The sequence below is a fragment of the Aspergillus luchuensis genome, chromosome 6, assembly GCF_016861625.1.
Source record: "Aspergillus luchuensis IFO 4308 DNA, chromosome 6, nearly complete sequence".
Classification (NCBI taxonomy): domain Eukaryota; kingdom Fungi; phylum Ascomycota; class Eurotiomycetes; order Eurotiales; family Aspergillaceae; genus Aspergillus; species Aspergillus luchuensis.
Genome location: NC_054854.1, coordinates 1,628,405 through 1,637,916, shown reverse-complemented (window position 1 = coordinate 1,637,916; position 9,512 = coordinate 1,628,405). Strand labels below are relative to the sequence as shown.

The 9,512-nt window shown below is 48.6% G+C and overlaps 1 protein-coding gene across 1 annotated transcript; it reads left to right on the top strand.

The window, feature by feature from the left end:
• Positions 1-2,862: 2,862 nt before the first annotated feature.
• AKAW2_60583A (uncharacterized protein) lies at positions 2,863-3,179 on the top strand (the record flags this gene model as incomplete). Its single annotated transcript, XM_041692725.1, has 2 exons — positions 2,863-2,969; positions 3,020-3,179. The coding sequence occupies 2 exons, from the start codon at positions 2,863-2,865 to the stop codon at positions 3,177-3,179; spliced, it is 267 nt and encodes an 88-aa protein (XP_041546081.1).
• Positions 3,180-9,512: the final 6,333 nt, after the last annotated feature.

Here is a 9,512-nt window from a genome sequence, read left to right as displayed (position 1 = left end):
TCACATGGTGCCTGCCCGCGTTACCTAAACGGGGTAAACCCAACTTCCCGGACCAGAGCAAGACCTTCCACCGACCGACCTAACTAACTAACCAACCAACCTAACTAACTAGCTGAGCTAGCCATGACCCAAACCACACTCTCTGGTCGCGTTCATTTCCTGGCCCAAGTCAACGGTACACCGTCCGTGGCGCTACTGGATGCATCTGGAGCCGGGCAAATCACTTAGCGCGCTGTCTCTTTGGTTTTTATTTGTGCGAATCCCCTCTGTTGGCTCCTCTCTTTGGTCTCGCTCTCGCTCCATTTAGCCACACATAGCGGACATGCAACAAGGGCCACATTATCTACTATACTAGTACTAGTCCTCAAGAACGTGGGGACTTTCAGGATTGTGGAATACGGAGAACTAGGGAGTCCAGTGACTCAGATTCGGTGGGGAAAAAGTAGGCACTGCCAGCCCAGAAAAATGGCACGGACACTGACTGGATCCTGGGACCGGACCCAGACCGGTCGGGTCGGTTTCGTTCCTCCCACTCGCCTTGGATACGAAGCAGTACGTCCACGTAGATTGGAGAGAGAGAGAAACATGCCTGCTTGGTATGTCGAATCATCTGCCACGCAATCAATGCCATTCTCCTTTGCCTCTTACGATGCAGTTATTACTATTACCTATGAATATAATATTCAAGACACGATCGCTTAGATACTCCAGTGACTAACGAACTCGATATTAAAGATGTGTCAATATATGGGGTTAATTAACTACTATCCACTCTCACTCCAGTCTACCTTTTCTTTTTCTTCGCTCTCTCTAACCGAAGCCGTCCCGGGGCGCTGGTTCGGAATACGAGGCTTCGTTACCCATCAGTAAGGGATGATGGCAACTAACTGGAAGCTGTAGGTATGGATTCGAGCTATATGCCTCCTAGTTCCATGCTGGGGCACCTTGGATTGGACACTACTGTTGAGTTAGCTGATGAATGCGCAGGATCCTAGACTGCCAACATAGCATAGCATATAGCTTGAGAGCCTGTCTGGAGTGCAGCAAGTGAACCTTTCATTCTACTCTAGGGTTGCCTCCTGCTTTGGGTCGCTGATCATCAACTTGGCTGAACAGGACCTTCATCGGAGTTACCTGGATCAAGTAGACTTTTGTTACCAGTCACCGTGTCGTAGTACATGAGGTGCATCCTCACTTGACCATCGGCCCATGTATGTACCAGGCACCCAAGAGTTTGATCTTTCCCCCGGTGGCTCTTGCAGCTGCATGCAATACTATATGTATGGGTCCTCTCTCGGTAACCATTTGAGTTTCTGGGTATAGTAAGGGCTTCCTCGTCACCACCATAATCCTGTCAGGCAGGCACGGCTTGTATGAAGCCAAGTCTGTCGCAGCTTCTTAGTAGCACCTGTTACGGGATGGATTGACCATGCAAACGGAGGTCACTTCTCCAAGATCCCTCTTTACTCTCGTTCCTCATATCTCAACATGCAAATTGATCATCCGTCACCATGCGATATCCACTAACACACATAGTGCCTGAGGCTCGAGAGCAACCCAGCTTAGAGTTTCCTAGCACCGGGTCTGTCATTGCTGGCCCACCGCCTCCGGAGGAATAAATGTCAGCAAGCCAGCAAGTCACCACCACCACCACCACCGGCCTGTCAACGAGGGTTACCTGACGATCAAAATCCAATTCGTGCCGGGTAATCGAGGAATAGTGCGATCTTCCACTGTGGTAGAGCCTATTGTAAGACTAGTCTTAATGAATGCTTTTTTCTTATTCCCCTCCCCCCGGTCTTCCAGAGTGGAATTGAGTTTCGACAAGCACCCACCGGTGCGATCGTCTACTGCTCACCCACTTTGTCGGGACCTTACTATCGGACCAGTCCCTTACCACCCGGTCTAGAAGGACGATCTCCTACCAGAATTGCACCTGCTGTTGACCAAAGATGAGCCGCAAAACCATGCTAGTAGCGGGAAAAAAAAGGTCCAAGAGTCGTGCTCGCGCGTCTGTCGGCGCTTCCGTGGGTGGACTCGCCGGGCAACAAGAAGATAGCTCAGATTCACAGCCCCAGCAGTGGCAGCAGCAGCAGTCGCCTATGGCTTTTGGATCTGCTGGGGATCTCCCGCGAAAGTTTTGGCGACGGTCCAATATAAGCTCTAGGAACGGTGCCCCCTGAATCCTGACAAAGTTACCGACAATTCCAGTCGATTCAACTCTAAACATTTTAGAGTTGGGCAGGGCTTTATTGGTTTTCTCCTAGCGACCTAGTCCGGCCCCTACTGCTGCTTTGGCCTGAGGGCTCTTAAGATGATCGCCGTCGTGTGGGACGCTTTCTTCCCTATTGTTCCGCTCTGATTGCCTTTTTTTTTTCTCGTTTTGTTTTTTTTTCTGATTAAAATTATTATTAAAAATATTATCGTTATTATTTGCCAACCCCCTTTCCTGCACCCAGTCTCCACGCCCTTCGTATTCGAGCGTGCGTGGCATAGGCACGGTATATGTCATGGAGGACCAGGACCATTTGGGGCTTTGGGGGGAGAGGGGTGGCTTTCGTTTAGGAAGGGAAAGCTCCGCTTCTGCCTTCTTTCATCCCGATCGAGCATCCCCGGGGGATCCCTGCTGGCACATTGGAGCAAAGACTTTCTGCACGGATCCCGACGGAGCCTGACTGGAACCGTCGACCGGTCCAGTGGAAGACCTCGAATCTAGACATCGACGCTGCCTTGGTGACAGGCACGTTAATTCTTTACTTTCCTTTTTATTTTGATTTGATTATAATTTTCATTCGATTATTGTTATTTTTTTTTATTACTATTATTTCTTTCCTCCTACCAGAAAGTCGATCAACTGGGCACATGAACGTCAGCGGTCAGTCGGACCCGTGGAGCAGGGTTACTGAGCAGACGGCCATCTCCTTGAACTCCGGCCGCAGTGGCGGGAGCGACGGAGGAGCCGACGAAATGTGAGCGAAGCAGGCAGACTGGTACAGAGGAAAGTTGACGCGGCGCACAGTCCTCCTCTTGGGCATCTGGTCGTCATGCGGTTCCGTCTACTCGTCACAGACCACCACGGGTTGCGCTGTCCTCTACTGGTTATGAATGTTCTATGGAAGCTGACGAAATCAGTGGTCTTTGGTCTTATTGTTGAGAGGGTTCTATTAGGTTGGAAATAGGTCACCGGTGCGGCCGGGATGGATCGTTGACGACTCAAGTGCGGGTATGATGATGGGCGGTGATGATGACAACCGAGGTCATCGATCATTTTCCCTCACTACTATCCATGTGTGTGTGCGCCATGTTTCTTTCTCTCTCGGCTCTTCCATTCTCCCCTTTTCTTTGTGTCTGCCCTCCCATCGTCCGGTAAGTGCTTGTTTTGAGCATGATATTAGTATGACCCCTTTTGAAGGATTTTATTGTGAGTGTGCGTTGTGGTGTAGGCTGGATATAATGACTACGAAGGCTTAGATGATCAGAGCCCGAGGGAAGTGTCGGAAGAGGATAAGAGAGGGGAGGGGAGCTACTGTGAAAAGGCGCGCGCATATGGGCCGCAGAGCTCGGACCGCGTTTGCCAGATTGGGAGGATCACGAAATCCAGCCGGAGGAGGCCCAAAGAGAGAGACAGAGACAGAAAGATGGGGGATGGAGCAGTTGCCGGGTCGAGCGCATACCCGATTCGATGTGTAGCAATTGGATGGGATGCAAGTTGCTGGGGCGTCCCAAATCTTCTCCAGACCCTCTTCTCACTCTCTGGGACCAATCCGAACGGGTGCCGCCTTGACGCCATGCAATAATCACCCGTCCTCTCACAACCCCCGAGATCTGAGCCCTGGGAAGAGGAGGCGGCCGTTTGATTGAGTTGTCCTTTTTTGTCTTTTTGATTTTACTTTCTTGCCCCTTCCTCCTTCCGTGAGCTAAGTTAGGTATGTCACTGGGATGATGGTTGTCGTACGGGTTTCAGGAACCTGATGTTTGATTTAAGATGGGCTATGACGATAGATAGGGTAGTATTGGAGAGGGGACGAAGTATGTATGGGTGTGTATGTAAGTAGTTATGTAAGTAAGTGTGGTGGTTTGCTGGCTGGGCTTACTAAAGATCGCCCACTAGGGAAATATTAGGTAAGTTAACTAGCTACTTACTTAGTTAAATGGCAGCTGCTCGATGACGATGTGAGAATGGGTGATGATTTAATAGTGCAGCGAGAGGGAAACAAGACCATAGAGGAGAGGAACAGGAGGAAGAGGTTAACTGACTAACCCCGTATTGTTACTGAATTGACGGATGGGGAATAGGGCCGCCCACTACTCCGTATACCATTTTCATCCTACATTTTTCTTTCTTTACTTTTCTACTTTTAATTGCTGTTCTCAGTATATTCGAGTGTGTTATACTATGCAGTATTCCATGTTGAATATTACTTGATCCTTAAGAACACTCCAAATTACATATCTTACTTACTTAGATACTGAGCAAAAGAGCTGGTCGATCGACTCTGCCCGAAAAAGGCAAAAAGTGGATTCTTTTTAGATTTCTGGGCTTCCCCGATCCATGACTGACCGGTGCACATCAAATCAAATCAACTTACAACTTACTCTCTTTTCGTCAGGGGCGGAGCCGTGGTTGAAGTGACCGCTTTTGCCCCACCCCTGCAGCCAACCCCTCAATCAGTTTAGTTCAGTTCAGTTCAGTTCAGTTCAGTTCAGTTCAGTTCAGTTCAGTTCTTTTCAGTTTGAATGGAGTTGTGGGAGTGTATCATGGGATTGATTTTATGGTTCTACTTTTCATATGATCAGGAGGAATCAAAAAGAAGGGGATGAGAAACATAGCATAGCAAAACATGATTGGGGAGGGGGTTCATATGACGTTTTTGCCAATTGGCTGTTATGTAGACCTCTACTAGTCGTAACAGAAAAAGAATGCGGAGAATGGCAGACGACCCGATAAGATTCCTCAACCATCGACCATCATGGAGAAATCAAGCAATCAATCAATCAATCGGTCAGTTAGTCGGTTAGTCAATCAATCGCTCGTAACATTCCTGAGTGAGTCCCCCTCTCCCCTTCCACCCTCCATCCCTCTCTCTCTCCTCTCTTCCGCTATAGGATGATGACCCGGTGGATATCTTGACAACAACACTTCATAGCGCTCCGCCCCCCTCCCTCCCTCCCTTTAGTTATCGAGGCGGTGGGATGGGCATGGGATGGTCATCCCGACCGTGCACGGTAGTCATTGAGCCGCCAGGAATACACGCTCAGATGTAGTTAGTTGGTTAGTTAGTTAGTTAGTTAGTAGTAGCTCTGATCCCTCATGGGGCGTCTGTCCTCCCGTCGAATTATTTCCCGCCTCCTGTGTTTCTTTCCCACTTCCCCCCTCCCAAAAAGAGGTGTAGGTAATAGTAAGTAAGTAGTAGGCCCAGGCGGCTCACGCCTAACTTGACACAGCCTCCCCCTCCCTCGTTGAATCCTTCCTCTCCCAACCGAAAATCCCTCCCGCACTAAGTAGATATATGATGGCATTAATATCCCTCGTTAATCATGGTCTCCTCTCCCTCTCGTTCCCTTCTCATGGGCTTATGGCGGGGGTGATAGTCGTGGAAACATGTCTGGTTATTGGTGAACTACTGCTTTCTCTACTAGCTAGTGGGTAGTGACTCCATACGATCTACCGTGATAAATCCAGGATTCGAGAGGAGCAGGAGGAGGAGGATATACCAGCCAGGATGGCTTTTGTTATGTCCATAGCTAGCCTGCTGTTCGTTTCCCCCTACGCGGCTCGCGCACGCTCGTTCGATTTACCCCGGCTTTGGCTGACATGCCTCCCCCTTCTACTACTCCTTCTAGCTAGTTTAGCTAGCTAACTTAGTTACCTACTTTACCTACTTTTCCTACCTGCCTACCTACCTAACATCGTACCTAAAATCACACTGGCGCATACTTAATTAGCCCGTATCCTTTCTCTCTATATCTATGGTCTATATCTGATCATCCCTCCCTCCCTTCTCTCCTCCCCTTTCCCATCAACCCCCCTCCAAGACTGACTTGCGCTGCGTGTGTCCTTTACCCGAGTCTATCCGTCATTCCCATCTTCAATCCCAAACCCCCTCATCCGATAATAGCCCGATAATTTCCAATCCCATGCCCCGTTTATCCATCCTTCAGGTACCTGCGATTCACCACACCGTCCTGGGGCGTCTGTCTCATCTTGGATTTCGTCTCGAATTGGCGGTCCCTTAGCGATCCCCCCGATCCACTCTCCCGTCCCCTCATTAACCTCCTTCCACCCACCCCTCTTTCATCAATTTTGACTTTCACTTGTTCTACCTAAATCTTAAAATCTCTCCCCCCCTACTCTTCTCGTCTTGAATCTCGGATTGTTACATGACTTGTTCCCCACTACTGACTCTTTTCCCTGCATTGGCGTCCTTTGGAGGATCTTATCTTGGTCATCCTTACATTTCCCAAAGTTTACGAGTCTATCTGGAAGGGAAAGCAAGTGAAAGAGCCGCAAGTTAAAACGACGTTGACAACAACAACAGAAGAAGCAGCAAACAGTGGGATAAGAAGACGCAGTCCAAGTTGAGTTGATCGTGTGAGTGTGTGTGCAACAAGGCCGATAAAGTCAACGTCACTCCGCTGCCACGGCTAAGGTTGGGACCTACTTTTAGTAGTTACCAGCAACTCAAACCCAAACCAACCCCAGCAAAGTGAAACGGGGTACCTGCTTCTCATCATCCCCGCCAGCGTGGATTCACACTTTCTTCAGTACTACTCCTGGTAAGTCAGCTCTCTCTTGTCTGTCACTCCTTGGGGAAGTATGAAACCAGGATTGGATCCATACCACAATACCACACACACATACCCTGTGCCAACACATACATTCTCCTATCATGACTCTCCAGTGTTATGCCTATTTGCTGTTCTTTCCTGCGAGATTGATCTGTAGACATCCATGACTACCAAATGTGGTTTGGTGGTAGATGTTTGGATTATCTCAATTTTCCCCCTGTTCCTCCTTCGATCCTAGTTCCTCCCAAGCCTATCTTGTGTCATACTCTTTTCTTATGCTTAACTAAAACTACCATTTGACTGGATCTGCAATTTGCATCGACTGGATTCCCCAGTGGATCTGGTTTGATATTCGTTCTGTATTTTATTTTCCTCTTCGTGTTTTGTTCTTTACCTTCTATTTTTGTTTCTATTTCTATACTTCTTGTTATTTTTGTTATTATTTTTTTCGCCCCATACCCACACTAGCCCATTCTTGCCGTCTGTCGTTCGATGTTGCCTCCCACCCCCAAAAGGAGTGTGAAGCAGGAGAAATGGGGGTGTGTGGTGTGGTGCGCATCTTTTGGCGAAAAGGAATGAAAGATGGAGCCCGCCGATGGCCTCTGCCTCATGGCCGGAGAGATCCACCGGCGGCGGTGCTTCTGGCGGGCTTGTCCTGCTCCTTGGGATCACTAGTTGCACCCACACCCCATCCGTCCTTCCCAATTTCTGCCTCCTCCCTCTCTCCCTCTGGCACTGCTCGGGCCTACCAGTCTGGGTCGCCCCGCCTGCAGCCCGGTCGCTCTTCATGACGGAGGATGTTTTTTTTTTCTTCGCTGAACATGTCCTTCCCTCCGTCTGCCTGGCCGTTTGGCGTTCCCTGCAACCCGCACCATGCCCGGCTCTGGTCTAGTTGGACTGGCCATGGTAATTTTCCCTTCCCTTCCCTTCCCTGGTTTTCCTGATCACCAGGAAGGGGGAGGGGGGGGATGAGGGCCGCCTCTTTTCTTTTCCTTATTTTCTTACCTACCTTCCCTGTTGGTTATTTTCGCTTCAACAAAGGAAAAGAAAAAGATAGATAATTATTCCTTCTGTTTAATTGTCTCTTCGTGTTATTTTCGATGATTTTTTTATCTCTATTTTTTCTCTCCCCGGACAACTCTTTCCCTTCCCTATCTTTCGGAAGGGAAAGGTGTGAGAGTGAGAGGAAAGGGTAAAAAACACGATGCTTTTTACAATACCATACATGGGTACCCTGCCAATGTTCTGGCAATTGGGATGATTTTTTGGCGTTATTTTTTTCGATTTTTTATTTTTTTTTGGCACTGCTGCTCTTCCCCCATACAACTATTCCATAATTTCCATTGGGATGGGATTGCATTCCTTTTTTTTTTTTTTTTTTCCTTAATTTTTTTTTTCGCTCTTATTTTATTTTTCCTAATTTTTTATTTTTCGTTCTCTTTTCCTCTTTTTTTCCTTTTTTATTTTTTTAATTTTCCCTCTTCACTTTTTTGATTATTTTTTTTTCTCTTCCCTTTTTTTTTTGTTTCCTAATTTATTATATACCTGATTTTCCCTTTTCTGATTTATTTCTATCTGCCTCTTTCCCCGTCTCGTTCCACGGATGTTTAAGGTCAACTATTGTCCCCTCTTGTCTTCCGAGTCCACCACACTCCTTCCCTTCAAGCATCCCCATTCACTTTGAAACATTCCTGGTCTCTACTTGCCTTTGGAAATTCATCGCACTTCGTTTCTCGCATGGCCCGGGTGGCTTCACGTGAAGCTCCAAAGTGGATAAATCGGCTTACATACCTGCTCCGAAACAGGCACCGAACAGCTCATACGGCGTAAGCTGAGCTGGTCTCCCTCTCTTTCCCTCATCACTATCGCTTCTCGCGCAGTGGATTGTTGCCCATTCAACAATTCCCGAAACTCCGCATCGTCTTGCGCAGCAGCATCAAGCAACAGCTTTTTGGGTTAAAGAGAAACTCCCGCGCCCAGGGTATTTAAACTCCCTGTCAAAACGGGTTTCTCCTTGCAAGCAGAAAGCTTGGGAATTCCCGCAGCTGGTTTGGTTGGAGACTCAACCTACCTCGATCCGATCGCTATCCGTGGAACCGGAGCTCCAGTCGACCCAGCTGCACTAGGGCCAGACGCTGCTCTCCAGATCCAACCCTTTCCCTGTGCGAGGATTTGGGAAAAAGGACGGGCCCGTGCTCGCTGTCGATCCGGCTCGCCCAAGTCTGGTAGTAGCCCTTAAACTCAAGAAGGAGGGGGGCGCTTTAAACTCGCGCCATCGGCCCTCTTCTACGGTTCAACCATCACCGTCAGCTCTCTCGACTTGTCATTCTCTCACCTTCGCACCAGAGGTTCCCACTCCTCGTCTTCCCCCCAAAGGTTATTTGCCTCCCCCTCCCTGCTTTTCTGGAGTCCCCCAATTCACTCCCTTTTTCCCCCTCCCTCCCTCCTTCCCATTCATTTTTTAGCTCGGGACTTCGTCCTGGCTTTTTCTGCAACGGCCGATAACAAAGAAAGAAATTCTGACAGCCTGTCAGGCGGGATTGTTCTGATCCTATTCACTGCTATTCTTCCTCTGCTTGGTGTCGAAACGCCAGTGTCACCCTGGCCAATCCGTCTAGCCGAGTTACTGGGAAACCTTGATCAACGGTGGTGTTAACCTTGATTGATTTTACCTCTTTGCCCCCCTTTCAACTAGGTTCGAACCTACAAACAAACGCAAAACA